At 31.8% G+C, this 19,912-nt stretch overlaps 1 protein-coding gene and 2 long non-coding RNA genes across 3 annotated transcripts; 1 reads left to right on the top strand and 2 right to left on the bottom strand.

Annotated features, from left to right (window-relative positions):
• Positions 1–1,652: 1,652 nt before the first annotated feature.
• Positions 1,653–6,684, bottom strand: LOC129290413 (uncharacterized). Its single transcript, XR_008588370.1, has 5 exons — positions 6,523–6,684; positions 6,333–6,438; positions 3,162–3,223; positions 3,018–3,076; positions 1,653–1,991 (listed from the first exon to the last, which is right to left on the bottom strand). It is a non-coding gene; the product is annotated as an uncharacterized LOC129290413 (long non-coding RNA).
• A 2,198-nt stretch (positions 6,685–8,882) lies between these two features.
• Positions 8,883–11,894, top strand: LOC129291332 (uncharacterized). The gene is made up of 2 exons (XR_008588668.1): positions 8,883–9,039; positions 11,488–11,894. It is a non-coding gene; the product is annotated as an uncharacterized LOC129291332 (long non-coding RNA).
• LOC129291331 (protein trichome birefringence-like 3) lies at positions 9,041–11,707 on the bottom strand. Its single transcript, XM_054928622.1, has 6 exons — positions 11,456–11,707; positions 11,073–11,310; positions 10,724–10,895; positions 10,380–10,579; positions 10,147–10,305; positions 9,041–9,509 (listed from the first exon to the last, which is right to left on the bottom strand). The coding sequence occupies exons 1-6, from the start codon at positions 11,616–11,618 to the stop codon at positions 9,179–9,181; spliced, it is 1,263 nt and encodes a 420-aa protein (XP_054784597.1). The 5' UTR covers positions 11,619–11,707; the 3' UTR covers positions 9,041–9,178.
• Positions 11,895–19,912: the final 8,018 nt, after the last annotated feature.

Here is a 19,912-nt window from a genome sequence, read left to right on the forward strand (position 1 = left end):
TATTTAAATAAATTAATTAAAAATTTTGTTTTAAAATTAATTTAATTTAAATAAAAATAAAATAAATTATATTGAGTATTTTTTTATTAATCATGTATATCATTTATTGAAGGCAATCATGTTTAAAGTATGATTAAGCACTAAACATAAGTATTTTTCTAGAGGGATTTCAAACCTTGGTTCTCATTATTAATTTTTTTTAAAATTATTAAATAAATACATTTACATAATCAAAAATGTAAAAAAAAAATATGTGCATTGAATTTTGTAATGTACTCCTCTGGTTCTATTATAAGTCATTTATAACATATTTTATCAATATTAAGAAAACCTTAAATTTTATTAACTTTGTTTTAAAATTTAATAAATTTTTAATTTTACCCCTATTAAATATATATATTTTAATAATATATTTTCTCTCTCTAACATTCAATAAAAGGTAAAAAAAATTTAATAATGTAACTTATAAATAAAATTAAAATTTTTTCTTTTTTTACCTTATAAATAGGATCAGAAGGAGTAATTTAATTTGAATGATTTTTAGGCTGTATTAATATTTAAGAGCGCGTGTTTTAATCTCATATATATGACTTAATGATCGATTAACAATTGGGTAGATAAAAATAAAATATTAAAAATAAAAAGATATGTATTTTGTAATTATTAATACAAAGGGACTCAACTCCGGATCTTCGTAGATAAGGTCGTGGGAAAGAACTTTCCTCCGAAAGTATTTTACTTTAATGCTATCAACACATTAATATCCCTTGTGATTGAATAAAAATAGACTAAGAATATAAAATTAAGTATCTAAATCTCACCCATATTTTTTTTAATAATTCCACTATTTTTTAAAAGAGTGTTTTTCAATATAAAAAAAATTATTGTTCAACAATCTCTTACCATTTTGAGATCGTGATTTTCATATACTCTCTCCGTTAAAAAATGTAAAGTATTTTTAATCAAATTTTATCTCTCAATAAAATAATTATCTACTTTCTAACTAAACATATCTTTTTATATTTACTACTGTAAAACATTATACAATAAATATAAAATCATTAATTAATAAAGATATTTTTAAAAAAAGAATAATGATTACACCTTAAAAGATTAAATGCTCAAAAAATATCTTATATTTTTTAACGAAGAGAATACCTCGACATCATTACTATTTGCATTTTGTTGTCTCCATTTACCATTTAATTGAGTTTTAAATTTCATAAATTTGATTCAAAATTTTAAATTATAACCTCAGAACATAAATAATAATAGAATTGATTTTTTTAAAGGAAAAAAAAAGCTCAATACGATCACTTTAATTTGAATTTGAGTGGACTGCACAATTTTACCTCAATTAAAATTACCTCTAATAAAAAACACTTGTAAGAAATAAAAAAACAAAAAGTAAATTTGAACGAGCTTTATAACTGAGTCACTTCTCCCAACATAGTTTTAAATTTATTTATACAATTTCATGTTATTTATTAAAGAAGTTCTTGCAAATATAACTCATGTTATAAAATTAAACCAATCAAATAATTCAATACTATATTTTGCATTATGGCCTATAACTACCTGATTGGATTAGAGTTGAACATTATTGAGTTTAATTTAGGATCACTCTCTTAAAGACGCTTCATCACGAGAAGTTTTGCCAACAACTTCCTTTAAATACATCTTCAAATCTCAAAAGTGATTGAGCTTTGCATTTATTCAGATTTGAGCTCCTAACCTCTTCTTTGATAAATGCAACTATGAACAAGATAAACAAAGGAACTTCACATGCATTAATCATATATGCATTCCTTCCTGCTGAGTTTGAGATCACGAGAAATGAGCAAATATAAACTAACCCTCGGTCGGGGAAAAAAAAAACAGAGAGAGAGAGAGAGATGACAGCTTGTCTGTCCCCATCAGCTCAATCCTTGGCAGAGGTTATGTGCGTTGTTTTTCCCAGCTACACCAATCAATCACTGCTTCTTAAACGACTGGCAGTACCCCCAAAAGAGAAAATACATTCATTATTAACAGAGGCCCGTGGAAGCTCTATGTAACAGCAAAAAAACTCACAAAAATGTCTACATAATTTACTGTCAAATTCAATTCTCCAAAATTTGTATATAGACAATCTAGTTTTTCACTTTCACAATAACGAACCTCTTGTACATTAGTTGTAGTTCGACAAGAGAACTATTGTGCCATGAGTATGCTATTGCTGGAATTAACTTGTGCACCCAACAACGTCCATTGACAAATTAAATCAGCAAAACACCATAGAGAGAATGAGGGCTTGTTTGTTTCAGCTTATTCTGTGAGAAAATTACTCTTTTTTTTTTAAACAAAAATCTATTGTGTGTTTTAATGATGTTTGTTTAAATTTTTAAAACTAATTAAAATCTGAAAAAAAATAAATTTATAATTATTTTAAGGAGCTATTTGAAATAACTTTTGAAAATTTGAGGCAATAAATAAGAGAAAATGTTTTAAAAAGACGAGATATAAAAAGATATCATAAAATTTAAAAATAACTAACTAATAATCATTTTTTTTATTATTGTAACCAAACTTAAAATAATTTCTGTTTTTATAAAATCTCTACAAAATAAATCTACTTTTATAAAATCTCCAAATTATTTAAAAATTACTTATTTTTTAATTTTAAACAAACGGGTGTTATTAGTCCAGTCAATACTCCCTCCAGTCCTTTTTATATATAAAGTCCTATCACCTATTTTCTTGAGATTAAGGCTATTAGTTGAAAAGTAGTTAAATGTCAAAATTTCTTCACAACTTCCCAAACTAACATTTGATTGATGTTAGTTCATTGGTTTTTTTTTTTTCTTTTTTTTTGGGGGGGGGGTGGGAAGTATGGAAAAGCCATTAGTTAAACTAAAAATTGAAAGAGACAAGGGCATTTCTGAAAATGCATCATGCATATCTCATTAAGATTTCCGAAAAGATCTTGCATCAAGGACCGGCGAGTATTTAATATAAGATGGCAATATATAAGCTACCTCCATATCTTTCGAGAGGTCCTTGAAAAGCTCTGCTGCCCCCTCCTTCACCTGAGCTCCTGTTATAATACAAAGCATTTAGATCAAACTGATTGGTTAACATGACCAACGAAAAAACAGTCAATATTTTGCTATTACTGCTACCTTTAGTGGCAATATCCCCGATTTTCTTTGATGTCCTCACAGCAAATCTCTGAAATGCCGGGCTAAGAATCCACATGTAAACATCAACATGAGAGAAGGAAGTTGTAATACTAATGAATTGCCAACTCACTGTATAAAACTGGAATAAGAATTTCATACGAAATACTTAGTTATAGTCCTGCCAACATGCATTTCTAATAACATCACATAGCACACAATACAATCAAACTAAGAAGCAGGGATACTCAACATTGCAGAAGCAGGCAGGAACATAAAAGTGAAGACAACCACCCATGGCATCTAGGTAACATTTAGACACTATGTTGTGGATGTTTGATAGCCAACATGTTTCACCAAACACAAACTAGGTCCTTTTTTTTTTTTTTGAAATACCTGTGCTTTGTTGCACAATAGGTGATGACATAATGCATCAAACTCAGATAATCACGTAATAAATAAAGCCCCAACTCTCTGTTGACATGGATGGTCTAGAAATGATTGAATACCATGTAAGTATTGTGCAAAATATCTGTTTGCACCTAAATGGGAGTGGGCCAAGTACAGAAACAGCCCAAGGAGCGAAAGAGGGGGGAAAATTAATGCTCAATACAGAAAGGCTAAAAAGAGTCCGAGCCATAAGATTCACAAACTGCACCCATAATAAAGACCACTACCATCATGAAGATGAACATGAGTGAATACCGAAACTCATGAGAGTTCAGGTTTGGACATTTTCCCAAGAATAAGGTAACCACTTGGAGGGTCTATAAAAGGAGAAGAGGATATTCAATAGGAGAGATCACACACGACATCTAGCCATCCAGAAGTTAGAGCAAATATCCCAACTGAATTCAAGCACTCTCAGGGTCCCGCATCTTGAAGTTTCAAATTTCACTTGCCCCGCACAATCAAACAGTCTTGGAAATAAATATTTGTGGAAATGCATGCCAACTTCAGTGCCTAGATACTCACAACGAAGAAAAAAAATATTCTCAAACTCTACCCTGCAGTGAATGAAGCATTACACCGCAAATAACTACAGAATTTCTACTCTCAGACACTTTAGCTTCAGGTGCTCAAGCTTGTCAGGTACAGTCAATCCCGACAGCCTAAACGTGAAGCTTCGGTCAACAAGTTGATTGTAAAATCAGAGCTTTCGACAGATATTTATTTCCAAGACTAGCTCCACAATTAGCTTGCTCAAGCACCTGGGAAAGCATATCAACTTCAGCCCCTAAATACTCACCATGAAGGAAAAATGTTCTCAAACTCTGCACTGCAGTGACTGAAGCAATACACTACAATGCAGATAACTAGAGAATTTGAGACTCTTTTGCTTCAGGGAGCAATCTTACTAGGTACAGTTAGTCCTGACAGCCTAATTGTGAAGCTTCTGTCAACAAGCTGATTGTAAGAACAAACTTTCCACAAAATAAGGTTTGATGACTGTGAACAGTAAGATCTCTGTGGTCTTTCAAGCCTTCAGAGACATATTGGCAATGCTCACAAGAAAGTACAAGTAGTCGAGAGCTTGGAAGAGGACAAAGATACAGTATCTACAACATGATCTATTGATTGACCACTAATTATTACCACCATGAGCATGAACATGAGTGAATCGTAAAACTCATGGGAGTTCAGGTTTGGACATGTTCCCAAGGAGAAGGTAACGACTTGCAGGATCTATAAAAGGAGAAGATGATATTCAATAAGAGAGATCACACACAACATCTAGACATCCAGTAAGTTAGAGCAAATATCCCAACTGAACTCAAGCACTCTCAGGATCCCGCATCTTGAAGTTTCAAATTTCACTTGCCCAGCAGTCTTGGGGGGAAAATATATATATATATATATATATTTGTGGAAATGCATGCCAACTTCCACCCCAAATACTCACCATGAAGGAAAAAAATATTCTCAAACTCTATCCGGCAGTGAATGAAGCATTACACTGCAAATAACTAGAGAATTTGAGACACTTTTGCTTCAGGCGGCAAGCTTATCAGGTACAGTCAGTCCTGATAGCCCAATCGTAAAGCTTCAGTCCACAATCTGATTGTAAAAACAAGCTTCCGACAAAACATTTATTTCTAAGACTTCCATGATTAGCTTTCTCCAACAACTGGAAAAGCAAAGCAACTTCAGCCCCTAAATACTCATCATGAACGAAAAAATATTCTCAAACTCTGTATTGCAGTGAAAGAAGCATTACACTGCAGACAACTAGAGAATTTGAGACTCTTTCTTTTGCTTCAGGGAGCAAGCTTGTCAAGTACAGTCAGTCCTGACAGCCTAATCATGAAGCTTCTGTCAACAAGCTGATTGTAAGAACAAACTTTCCACTAAATAATGCTTGATGACTGTGAACAGTAAGATCTCTGTTGTCTTACAAGCCTCCAGAGACATATTGGCAACGGTTACAGTACATTTACAGCATGTTCTATTGATTGACCACTAAGTTTTTCAGAAAAATCACAAACACACATCATATCCATCCAAAGACATGCTTCATGGCTTAGCTCTCACATACTTGCAAACATATACCAACTTCAGTCTTTAAATATTCAACATGAAAGGGGGAAAATGTCCAAACTTCATATATTGCCATGAATGAAATATCATGCTGCAGGTTTGATTTGAAAAATTTTAAAAACTGAAATTAAGATCATTGTTAGTCTGAAAGATCAATGAGAAGGTCAGCGATTTAAGTGAACAAAGCGAGCAGGTAATGGTCCGTCCTGAATTAGACGCCTAAAGTGAAGCTTCAACCAATTCAAGCATCCAATTATTTTACATAAAACAACAGTCTTACAACAAAGGCATATTGTAATCAACAACAGAGGAACAGCTCCACATGTTCGAACACAACATGAATTGATCCACCTTATTAACTTTCTGGCAATTAGCAATTTATCGTAAACAAACCAATATCACCTTGTGGTAAGAGACATAAAGCGCCGATTATAATTGTGTTGTGAAAAACCTATAATGGCAAGCACTCTCTCAAACTCCCTTATCTTACAAATCAATAAAGTTTCTATTGACACCACACGACTTTGAAGCTTGTTTATTCGCTAAACGGGAACGAATTAATTTCAAATGAAGCTTAGAATTACAAAATCATGCGTATCAAAGAAAAAGGAACTTAAAAATTGGTTGGGTTGGCACCTGTTAGCAAGACTGTTGACAACCAATTCATTTACCACGTAGGAGATGACCCTGGCCATAAAATTCCCGCCACCGGCCATGTTTGCCTCGCTTCAATTTACAGCAGCTGCAATACAATCAAAGAAATAAGGGAACGGCTTCAAAGGGGAAAATCCGGAAGACAAAAACTTTGTACGAAGAGATGGATTACATAAATAAGGGTCAGCAATCACAATAATCAGCTGAGGACTTTGAACACGGATAGAAGAATCGATTGGGCTGATAAATGGCGCGAGACGCTGAAGAAAATCTCCAGAATTGGCGGACACTGACAGAGGTCCCTGAAGGCCTGAAGCTTCTCGAAATTACCAGGGACAAGATGGTGCTGGCAAGTTTTACTTTCCTCCTAAATATATAAAAAAATAATAATAATAATTAACTTACACCGTTTAAAAAATTTAAATAAATATAAAATTATATTAAAAATTAACCTACACCGTTTAAAAAATTTAAGTAAATATAATAATTATATTAAAAAATTTCAAAATTGAATTGAATTATTTTTATAATTAATATAATAAATTTGTGTCGTAAAAATAAATATTAACTTCATGAGAATAATTTAAAAAATATATGATAAATACTTATAATTTTGTTATTATAAATAAAAATAAAAATAAAAATAATATAATAATTTCTCTTTTATACCTAGAAACCGAGTAGTACTTCTTTTCACATTTGCTAGCTAACTTCAAGCCGCGGTGAGATTTGAGGAATCTAAGGTTAATGATAAGATAATTAAATCGATGATGAAATTTTGAGCGTTTGTTTAAGCTTCTTTTTCATGAAAAAAATTAATGTTTTAATATTTTTTTAAAATTTTATAACGTTTGTTTAAACAAAATTCTAAAAAAAATATTTATAATTATTTTTAGAAATTATTTTAAATAGTTTTTGAAAATAATCGATACCATATATGAGAGATAATGTCACAAAAATACGATATTTGTTTATTTCATTATCTAGTTGATTCGTTTAACTTAATTTTTATTAATTTAATCCTAAAGTATTTTTAAATTATTATGTTAATTCTTTAAATTTTAAAATATAAATTTTCTCTGAAATTAATTTAATGTTTAAAGTACATTAATAACTTGATATATGTGTAGTTAGGATTTAAATCCTTTGAAGTTATTATTGGCAAATTTTTGTGGAGTTTTTCTTTTTTAAAAAAAGGAGAGTAGATTTTATATTTTATATAAAATAATAAAATGAGAAAAAAATACTAAAAAAACAAAAAATTTACCTAAATTCATCAATCCCAAACGATTTAAAGCGATGTAGTTATATGGAAATAAATGAGTCCTCAAATATTTAATATTAATCAATTTAATCTTTTACATGGCATTTTGTTCTTTTTTTTCTTAAAAATTCTTATTCTATTTTTTCTTATATCAATAATTACTGTCTTTGTCTTATATTTTTAATTAAATCTCACATATTAATAAAAATTTATTATTTAATAAAAAACATATATATATAATCATACTGTAATAATTTTTTAATTTTATCTTTAATAGTATCACAATTAATATCATGTTAGTGGATGAACCACATAATTAATATATTTTTCCCTTTTTAAGTTAATAAGGGTATATTATCCAATTATTCCTAGCTTATCATGAAACCTTTTATGTCCATGGACAAAACAAATTTTTAAAAAATATTTTATATATAGTGATGGAGAAAGTACATCTCATTAATAATCTATATAACTGTCATTATTATTTCATTATTCATATCATTAGATTTAATAATGTTACATTATTTTTAATTAATAAGAATTAAATTGATAATTAATGCAAACGTAAATGACTAAGTGGATAAAGAATAAATTTAAACAATTAAATTAATAATTGAAATAAATTTAAAAGATTAAAAATTTCATTATTTCATATACATATTTGAATGTATATTAAACTGAATCTATATTCAATTATATTTTATACATACAATGTATCAATCAACTAATTAAGTTATTTTGTATTTTTTAATGATAAAACATCCACTATTATTAATAAATCCTAAAATGTATCTATGAATTTCATTGATTATGAACATGCCTAAATTATATCAACTAATTAAGTTATTTTGTATTTTTTAATGATAAAACATCCACTATTATTAATAAATCCAAATTTAGGCTGGATTTGATCCTGATTAGAGGAAGCTATCCCAATTTTAATTTGAACATGTCTTCTGATTTTTTTTTTGGTCAATAATAATTTGAAATTTTTATTTATTTTTAAATTAAAATTGTTTTAATAATCAATTTTAATATATCCTACTCCATTTATTAAAAATGTAAGGTATTTTTTAATACTTAAATATTAAAAAAAATATAAAATATTTTTAATATTTTAAAGTGTAATCATTATATTTTTATTAAATTATATTTATTTTAAAATAAAATATTATATTAAATAAAAATAAATATAAAAAGGTGATATTAATTTAAATACAAATAACAGATGAAATTCGGTCACATAGTTAAAAACAACTATGAGAAATTGGGCATGAAAATGATTGAATCTAAATGGAAAATTTATAGAAAATCCTACCATTCAAAAGAGCAGCTCTCCTCACAGTTCAGTTACATTCGATGAAACTAATAGGCGATTTTCCAGTTTGAACAATCGTAGGATGACTTCACATTTCTATATTCCAGGTTCAGTAATCTTCATTCATTCTGGTATTTTACCATCTGTGGTGGATCTGTTTGTTTATGAATATTGGCACGCATAAATTACTGAAATTCTCTTTGAAAGAGAGAGAGGGGGAGAGAACAGATCTTATTTACGTATTTATTATAACATTGCCAAAAATATTTGATTCCAAGTATCTGGGACCCCAGGCAAACACCAATGAATGCAATCGGCATTATTGGGGTCAGCTCTTTCCTCGTCCGTTAACAGTTTTCCTCCATTTTCGGTGTATACTGAGGAGTGACCATCGATCCTGTACTCTGATATCTGTGTGATGTTGATGATTTGTACAGGAACTTTCATCTTCTTCAACACTTTGGCTACCACACTCATTATGGTCTTATCAGAACCACTTCCCCAGTACTTCTTCTTCATTACTGGTTTTGTTTCGTTGAAGCATCTTAATCCTTCCTTGCTGCCCCAGTCTTGACTTCTGTAAACAAAAGGCATGCACATTTGTGTTATTATATTGTTAGAATCATGAGCTCCCTCGGCAGTAGTCACTGTACGTCTAGGTGTTTGAAGAATTGTCCCAAAGAACTGCTTTACTTGAAAAACTTGAAATCTTGCACAAATCTAGTTGACTAAAAAAAAAACCTAGTCAGATTGACCAAGATGAATTCTATATCAAAAAAGACCAATTTTTTTAGTTGGTCATAAAGTCTTCAATTTTGGATGCAGCTAACTTTATCTGATGGATTTGGAGTGATTTCAAAAGATTGATTTTCTTTGCTTTTGAGAGTCTTAACTCTTGAGCAACAATTCAGGCTGACTTGGTCCATGTGCAATCTAAGAACTAGGAGGGGAAAACTGAAATCTGAAGCTGATGTTTTCATAATTATAGGTTTCTTAAGGTTAGCGACACAAAATTTTAGGTGTTTGAAGCATTTCTTAGTGGCAATAGAAATCCAAAGTTGGAACATTAGAATAAAAAGCTTTTTAATGATTCAGGTTCACTTAACTCCTGGTTGTTCGAAGCATTGCCTCAAGCAGCAATTTGACTTAAAATGATATAAGTTGTTAGAGAAAGTTGAAGCTGTAGGTTTCCTTGGAGAGAGAGTGAGGGAAACCTTGTGTGTGTAGGGGACATAGTTGTAAAGAAGACCCTGGTTCTGTTTGGATCAATGGTTGAGTCTACCCAGTTGGCCCACGTCTTTAAAGCAATCTTGTAAGCCACTGGTGCATCCAATTCTTCATACCCTTCTTCTCCATTGGAAAATGAGCCCCATCTACAAATGCAAATATATTTCAGACCTTATTTTCTTCCTTTTGGTTGAACATAAAATACTAAAAGAAAACTTACAAGGATTTAATTCTGACACCACTCATCCACCAAACGTAGGTGTTGAAAACCAGGATATCGACTCCAGTCCAGTTTTTGGCACGCTCTGTGATTGAATCTACTTTTATTATCCTCTTCTTGGGATCACCTATTATATTGATATCTGTGTTGGAATTCACAAGATATGGGGCCCAGTAGAACTCAATAGAAGCATTGTATTTCTGTACATCAAATCAGACACAAAGGATTAAGTTAATTCGTTCTATCCATAAGCATTACCGATAACTCTTCTTCTATCTCTGTACATCTCTCTCTCTCTGTCACATTTCTTAGTAAGTCTACAGTTCAATACATTGTATTCATACCTTGGCTGTGAAGACTGGATGGATACGGTCGAGTTTCATGGATTTCTGATTATAAGGAATGATCCATTCGACCATGCACACAAGAGATTCCCATTGATTTCTCTGTAGTGAATCCCCAACAAATAGTAGCCTCTTTCCTCGCAGCTTCTTGAGGGCAAGCTTTGGATTAAATCTACCAAATATAGTCATGTCAGAATGTAGATCATGTTAAAACTAAGAGTTTATATGATCATGAAAGGGGGACACACACAGATTCACTTGAAATGAAGTGTTATGCATACGATCACACGCATGTTCAGAATAATATATAAATATATATATATATAGAGAGAGAGAGAGAGAGACTCGCCTAGGGATGCTACAATCCTCTGGCTGCCACTCCCAGTGGAGATACCGAGAATCTGGTCTTCCATTCTTGGCACAAGAAAACTGTCTATCAACATATGGGCAGCTTCTGTCTGAGTATAAAGGCTTTATTGACCTGTTAAATACCCATTTCCCATTTGCAACATTGCATTCTTCCGCATCAAACTCGAATCTATCATCTGTTAGCGAGGCATGCCCTATCTCCTCTGCTTTTTTATCACCTGTTATGTACAATCACCAATTTCAGTACACTGATCAGTACCCAAGAGTGGGTGTTAAGAATCTCTCTTCAAAATAGACTTTAATTTAATTCATTTGCTGGTGTGTTCACTCTGAACAGGATTATATAAAATCTCTGAAACTTACTAGATTTTGGGGTGGTTTTCCTTTTATGACAGCATTTGAACTTGAACAAGGAACTGGAGGAGAAAGAACTGAATATCTCTGCATAAAAGATGGCTATGAAGACAAGAGTACATGTTGCTGCAAAAATGATGGGCCAAGACAGTGTTCCTCTTGGAGGTTTCATTATGGGGAAGAGAAATGAGAGAAACTTATGTGCAGGACAGCAACAGAATGATGAGGAAATTGCAGAAAGGGTTTAAGGAGGATGGAGGTTTTATGGGATATTGGAGTAGGAGTGAAGTTAAAGCATAATATGATTTTGTTATTTTTTTTTTCATTAATACAAATAATGTAATGATGAAGTATACTGGAGGTTGAGGCATAAGTTAGAAGGCTAACATCCTCATATCATAATTATGAATTAGAGACCATGCAATTTTACACCTGTCATCAGTCATAATTCTTTCCATAATATGTAGGACATTATGGTAAACGGCAGGAGGAAAGCATGTAATTTGAAAGGCTTTTCATTTGGAAAAATTACATCGGAATACCCAAATCTTGACAACTTCGAATGAAAAAGATTTTAAAATTATAATTGCTCTTAAGGATCAAAGTTATTATTGTGTTTTCCAAGGCTAATTTTAAATTTTTAGAAAAGTTATATTTTCAATTACTTTGCAATAACATTTTTTTTAAAGATTTGTTGTATGCATATTTAATTTATAGTGTCTATAAGAGATCTAGACTATAGTTTACTTATTTTAGAAAAACTGAAACATTATTCAAATTAAATTTGGATGCTCAAGGATGAAAAGTTTCTAAAGAAAGATGTGATGTTTTGTACATTTTTGGCATGTTTTCCTTCTCTTACTCCCCCGCACGCTAGATTTGGTGTGTAACTAACATAAAGTGAAAGACGTCAAAAGTTTGTTGCTTGGATTTGCTCATTGGGTTAAAGTTACTCCTTTAGTCCTCTTATTTTATACATAAAAATATTCATTTAAACAACACAATAATCAACTAAATATATCAAAGCTTCCTATAAAATTAAAGTCTTTATTCGGCCAAACCATAAAATAGTAGTCAAAGGATGAATTGTGTGAGGGAAGATAAGATGTCAAAATACATGTTCTTGTCTTGTTGAATTGAGTCTATTTGAACATGACAAATAAGAGAAACCAGAACCCAAGAAAGGAAAATTGAGGATAATGATACAAATTTCAGGGGGGAAATTAAAATAACAGATGTACAATTATTGTGTGCCACTCAAAGTGAGGGGAAAATAATGCTAATAAGAAATTAAAAAAAAATCTGGGAAGCAGCAATGTAATGATGGATTATTGTTTTAGGCGGTTTGAAATACTTTCATTTAAAATAAAAATTATTCTTAATAAATTTATATAATTCAAATAAACTGAAAAATTAAATAGAAAATTATTTAAAATTAAAACAATCAAACTCCTTTTCTTAATCCATATCTGTTGTTTGATACAAAAATCTTACCTGTGAAAGCCACCCAAGATCTTGGCTTTGAAAAAAATTGCAATTAGGATTTGGACATTACAACCCCACGATAAAAAGATACAGTCGTTGCACTACCAAGTCACACTCTTCCAACAATAAATTGACATTCTTGAATCAAACAACAAATAAATGATTAATATAAAATTACTACAACAAAATCCTTAATCAACGAGAAGAACCTTATTGGAGGACACTGGAGGATTAAGGTTGGAAAAAATGAAAGATACAAACCCATCATCATAGATTACTGTTAAACAACAAAAATCCTCTTAGGTAATCCTAGGTCAACATCATCTAATCATAGAAATATTGGGTATTGGAGAGAGAGAAATTTAAGATTTTCAAAATTTGCATGCAATGCATTATATTGTTGCTTGAGAACTGGATTATACCTAACTCGTTGCATCAAAATCTTGCTTGCATGTAATTATTTGTTCCCTTTAATTTACCTCAGTGGACTTGGTACCAGTTCGCATTTTTTGGGGTTGTGTCTTTTGGTATTTGTAAACTCTTCCATGTTTGAATGATATGAATATAAATTTCTGCGGCCAAAAAATTAAAAAAAGAATCTTGACTTAGGGTTGCAAAGCCAATTTTACATCCAAAAGAAATTGAAATAAACCTTTCCCCCTTTTTCTCCTGTAGATTTTATAAAAGACTAAACAGAACATTAAAATCATAATTAAAATTCCTCCCTTATCTTCTTCACTAGAGGAAAGGTTGCTTATTAAAATCATCTCTTCTACTTCTAGTTCCTTTTCTTTTTTACTTTCTATAAAAAAATTTAAAATTTAAGTAAGTTTAAGAATTTACAAAAGAAATAGAATGGGAGGAAAATAGTATGAATGACTGAATGAAATTAGAAACCATGTGCCTTTTCATTTTGAAAAAAAAAAAGAGATTTTGATAAAATAATTTATAAATTACCTTTTAAAATTAGTCTTATAAGTATCCTTACAATTACAATATAATTTAGCTAATTTTGACAATATAATGATGATTGCTTTACTTGTGCATTTCGTTTTTCTCTAAACTCAATTTGAAGAATGGGCCCGCTGGTAACGTTAGCTATTGAATAGCAAAGAGAAGTCTGAGTTTTTTTTAGTGTTTATATCCCATCCCATCCCATCTTTTTAAAAAAAAAAAATTCAGATAATTGTGTGTGAGAGAGTTTCAAATAATATAATCCATATAACCTATATTTAGAGTTGAAAAAATGGGCTGGCTCGGCCCTATAGGGCCAACCCTTGACAGGCTCAGGCCTAAAAAGGCCAGCTCATTTAAGCCTGAATTTCCTTTGAAGGGCTCAATCCTAAAGTCTGGCCATTAGCATAACGGGCTTAAGGTCGACCTTGTAGGGTTCGAGCCCTTTTGCCTTTTTCTTTTCTATATTTTTTTTCAAATTAAAATTGGTTCAATCATTCATTTATGATATAAGCTAAACAACAAGAAACAATAAACAACCAAACTAACCACAATAAACAAGTAGCAATAAGCTCAACAAGTAGCAATATTCAAAAGAACAAAACAACATCTAAATGCGCTAGATGTCAGAAACACAATACAAATGAAAATGATAACATGCAATGAAGTCAAGATGAGCTGAATCTATTCAGTATCCACTACCAAGAACCATAGTTTCATGAAAATATTTAAATAAATACACATAAATACTCAACAACTCAAACATTGATAGCATCATCATTATCTTCTTCTTCTTTACTATCATCAAGCTCAACAAAATTCAACTGTGATCCACTTATAGCTCTCATTAAGGGCAAAAATATCAAGACTTTCTTCTTCTTCTTCACCTTCATTATCTACAACAAATAATAAACAAAAATGCTCACACAATTATAGTTATTATTTCTCATATTGTTTGCAATTTGCATGGTAAAAAAATGAATATAAATTAAAATTACCATTGTACATAAAACCATGTAACCAATTACGAACACAAATGATAGCCTAAACATTAGCTGAAATAATGAAACTCTGATACTTTGTTAAGACGCACGAACCAATGCTAAAAGCTAATTCACTAGCTACTGTAGTGATCGAAATGCTAAGAATATCAGTCGCCATCCTTGAAAGAATTGGGTATTGATGTTGATTACTCTTCCACTAGTTTAAGACATCTAATTCTTTCCAACTATTAGGCTTCAGTATTAGTTCCTCCAAATAATTTTCAAGTTCAGACTTATCTAAGGAAGAATGGTCCATAATTGCATAAATATCTTGATAATCCTGCATCATATATGTATAAATGATTAAAAAAATATCAAAAAAAAATACTAGATTAATGAAAAAGGTGAAAAAATTTAAAAACACAAGGAATTCAAAACTTACATCAAAGGCATTATCAAAAGAGGTTGATGTTGAAACACTTGAAGCCAAGAAAGAATGATGAATAGTAACTATTGAAGCTTTATAATTTGATCCACTTGCAGCCCCATCAACTCCAAGATTGGTAGATGTCCCCATACTTGAATATTCATTAAACATGAATATTAACTTGCTCTTAATATTAGCAACCTTCTTATGGCAAGTGATAGGGTCAATCTTCATATAGCAATATTGTATTATATTAAACTTCCATCTTGAATCAAAAACTACTGCAAGTGCAAGAATGACACTGTACTCATTCTAATACTTGTCAAACTTTTGTTTCATTTTCCTAGCCATCTCTTGAATCACAAGATCAAGGCTCTTCATATTTGCATCAAGCAACACCTCAATTTTAGAAATTTGCATAAAATAAGAGTTTGATGTACGATATGATGACCCAAAAATCAACCTTGTAATCTTCCTAAATGGCCTCAAGAAGCTGCACATTACATCTGCTCTAGACCACTCATCATTTGTAAGACCAAACTTGTAATTTGTACCATTGACAGTCATGTGTGCAAAAGCACGACAATATTTAATTCTACTTTCAAGTGTTGTGTAAGTGGAATTCCATCTAGTGGGCACATATAGTCGCAAGCCCATTGAGGTGTTAATGCTACCAACTTACTTAACACATTGTTTAAAAAGAATTGACCTTGCCTCTGATGCTTTCACAAATTTAACACTTTCTCTAATCTTATGCAAAGCAGAACTTGTAACTTTCAAACCCTCCTGAACTATCAACTTTAGAATATGAGCACAACACCTCACAAGAAAAACTTCTCCATTACTTACTAATTTGAAATCATCTTGCAAACTCAACCTCTCTTTCAATATGTCCCACATATTATCATTTGCAGATGCATTGTTTAAGGTAATGGAGACTATCTATTCTCAATCCCCCAATTAGTCAAATATTCATGCACTTTTCTAGCTAGCTCTATCCCAAAATGTGGAGGTTTCATTTTACAAAATGAAAGTATTTTACTACATAATTTCCACCTTTCATCCACAAAATGAGTTGTCAAACAAATATACTCTTCAGAAGTCATAGAAGTCTAACAATCAGATATCAAACAAATTTTACTATTACTTCTCTTCAACTTTTATTTCAGATTTTCTTTTTGTCGAAGGAAGAATTTCATAACATTAGCAACAACAGTTTTTCTAGTAAAGAACCTAACATTAGATTCAATGTCAAAAGTAGTTCTTTGATCCTCTTGTATTCAACAAAGGAATAAGGAAGATCATATTCAATTATGGCCATAGTTATAATCCTCTGAATTCGCATATTATTAATTTTGACACCAAATATTGCCTTCTTTATCCAATAAATCACCCCAATATCATGAAATTTGTCCAAAACTTTACAAGATGTAGCATGCCTATTTAAATGTGAGGTACCATTAGCCCCACTGGATGCTAGTAAAGTTTGACAATTATTATAACATCCCAAGTTTTAATTCCTTAATTAATTAAACCTAATTAGGGTAATTAAGTAAGTTGAAGTGATGTATGGCTAGAGAAATCTAATAATCATATTTAGTCGTATTTCAGCCCTAGTTGTGGGTCTGGTATTGAGGCGGGCCACCCGAGCATCGAAAGGAGAAGAAAAAGAAGAGTTGAAGTTGTTGTGCCATACGTCGTAGTGTATAGATCATCCGCCGTGGCACACAGCCATTTCTGAGAGAGGGAAGACCTCTTTGTGCCATATGCTGCCATTTTCTGTAGTTTATTAGACACGAAATGAGATAGAAATAGAGAGAAGAGGAAAGAAAGAAAGGACGCACCAATGCTCTGTTAGGGTTTACTTGGGGATGACTTTCATAGTATTTTAAAGGCTACAAATACTCAAGATAAGTATCATACTCATTAATCTCCCTATTTCTTCTATATTTATGAATTTATGGCTAGGGTTTGATAGTGAAAGTGAGATTTTAGTCTATGGGTTCAAATTTATTGACTCAAATGAAGTTAATAGGAGTAGATTAGAATATTTAAACCTAGGTATATTGAGTTTTGGTATCTTGGGTTGTTGGGCACCATTAGTGTTTGAAAATCCCATTTATTATGGGTGGTTAGAAGTTTGTGATGCCATTAATGGGGATTTAATGGCTCATTAATGCTATTAGGGGCTAAAGGTAATTATTAAACTCAATGGTTAGGCTCCACCTCTTGTAAAGTGAAGGTTCAGCTATTTAGAAGTAGAGATTGAAAGTTTAAATGTTGAGTTAATTATGTTGATGGAATTCAACTTGGTTGATTGTAGTTTTGGCTCTTGGTCACCTATTGGAGTGGAAATTCAAGCTTGGAAGCTTATTAATTAAGGGGTAAACTTTGACCTCTTAAAGGTTTGAGGTAACTGAGGGAAAATTCTACTTTGGGTAGTTATATGTTAATTGATTGTTAATTGGTTGTTGAATGTGAGTTTGTGAATGTTACATGCATAGGATGGATTGTTAAATTAAAAACTATGTATATATTTCATTGAGTGCATGGAAACACTATTTTTGACTTGAAAATGCAACATGCAAAGTCAAGAGGATTTTAACTATGAACATGCTTTTGTTGTTGAAACATGAATGAGATGACGTGTAGAGGTATTTGTTCGTTGATGAGAAAATAATGAGAATACACACTTGGGTAGCACAAGTTTGTGAGCCCAACATGGTTGTTGTAATAGTGAGTAAATGAAAGTGAAAAAGCAAACACAAGTGGGTATTGATTATGACATGATTAGTGACAGGAGTTTGCCTAGGGATTGAGAGTAGAGAAAAACTCATATGGTATTTAGGCCGCGCTCCGATGCACAGGGACTATAGCCTTGTCCCACTGTTTGTCGAGGGACTGTCCTATAATTTATCGAGGGACTAAAACCCAGCTATCTCCACCGGTTCAATGAGGAGAATAGCCTAGGGTATAAGACACCCTAGGAATTCGAGAATGGGGGAAGCCATGGTCCGAGAGTGAGTCCTGTGATCTTTGGCTAGGTCACACCTCACGATTAATGAGCTTGGGTAATCCAATCACACAGACGGAGCCCTAATCAATGTTATAGCTCATGGTTTTAATCTAAGAAAATAAAGAGGATATAAGGTTGGTTGATCATTGCCTAAGAGTATAGAAGACGTGTCACACGTGCTAAGTAGTGGTGAGTTGCAAGAGTATGGGTCATGTCACATATCTAAGAATATGGTGACAATGTACCTAGTTATGTGAGTAAAGAACCTATAGAGTGATAAATGATAAATTGTGATATATGTGGACTTGTTTTACATATTTGATTTCCTTGTGCATATATTTTTTTTATAATTGATATATAATTGCATAGGATAGGTTTAACATGGTTATTAAGTGACTAGACTCACCCCTCTTATTTAATACTTTTCAAGCTCTAACTCTGGTGTTGAGAAGGAGAGGCCTAAAGAGGCAGGAAATTAGCATATTTCTACTGTATATCTCTAGTTTAGCTTTAATTGTGTAATGGTATATGAATTGCCAATTCTAGGATGCATATTACCACACTCACACTATTTTAGTTGTTGAAAATGTTAGAATTGTATTTTGAGCCCTTAGCCTTTGTGTATGTTGATATGTGTGTGTGTGTGTGTGTGTGTGTGTGTGTGTGTGTGTGTGTCTATAGGGTCAAAATACTAGTGCAAGTGTAGAAATGAAGATTTGAGCATGTTCTGAATGATTTGAGTTAAATGCAATGGCAAATTATCCCCGTTTGGTTTTTGGTAAAATGGGGTTGAGGGGTGAATTTTTGTTATACTAATATTTCAGTGCTTGTGATGTGTTGTACTGATAATCCTAGGTCTATTAGATATGGTTCAAGTGTTAGAAAAAACTTTTAGCACTTGTTGAGGGTTTTAGACACCCATTTTGTGTAAAAGTATTGAAAGTGGTTAAATTATGTTTGGGTGTCTAACTTCCTAGTGTGACATGTTTTAGAAATAAAACCCATGCCATTAGCTATTTCATATAAAGAGCTTTCTATAGACACCCAGATCACGTCATTCGAACCACGGATGGAGAATTGGGGCAAGTTAGAAGTTCCCCCGATTCTGCTGTCAAGTGACAGCAGAATCAGCAAAAATTTTGTGCAACGCGCCACAGTGCATGGCACCTGAGCCGCAGCGCATGGCACAGAGAGTAACACGCTGCAACAAAGCATGCACAAGCCATGGCATATTGCTCTGTATCACAACACATGTTTTGTTTTTTAACTGTTTTCGATTTCTTTTACTCTTCTGAGGTATTCTATGCTTTCAAAACTTACTTTTACTCTGATATAAAAGATTTTAATTGATTTTAACTCATTTCTATTTAAAAAACTTAGGATTCCTTCTTTTGGATTAAAACTTGGTAATCACTCTTTGAGCTAATCCTCTGATTATCATAAGTTTTATTTATTAATTGTGTTTTAGTGGTGTGAGAATGTTTTAGCCATTACACCTTGCTTTAAGTTTCCCATTAACCTTAATTCTAGAAAAATACTTCCAAACATCAGAGGTTAAAGTTTTAGCTTTTTTAGACTTGGATTCATCAGTCTCTTGAACA

This window comes from Prosopis cineraria, unplaced genomic scaffold (assembly GCF_029017545.1).
Source record: "Prosopis cineraria cultivar Desert tree isolate PC_DT_omini unplaced genomic scaffold, ASM2901754v1 PC13, whole genome shotgun sequence".
NCBI lineage: Eukaryota > Viridiplantae > Streptophyta > Magnoliopsida > Fabales > Fabaceae > Prosopis > Prosopis cineraria.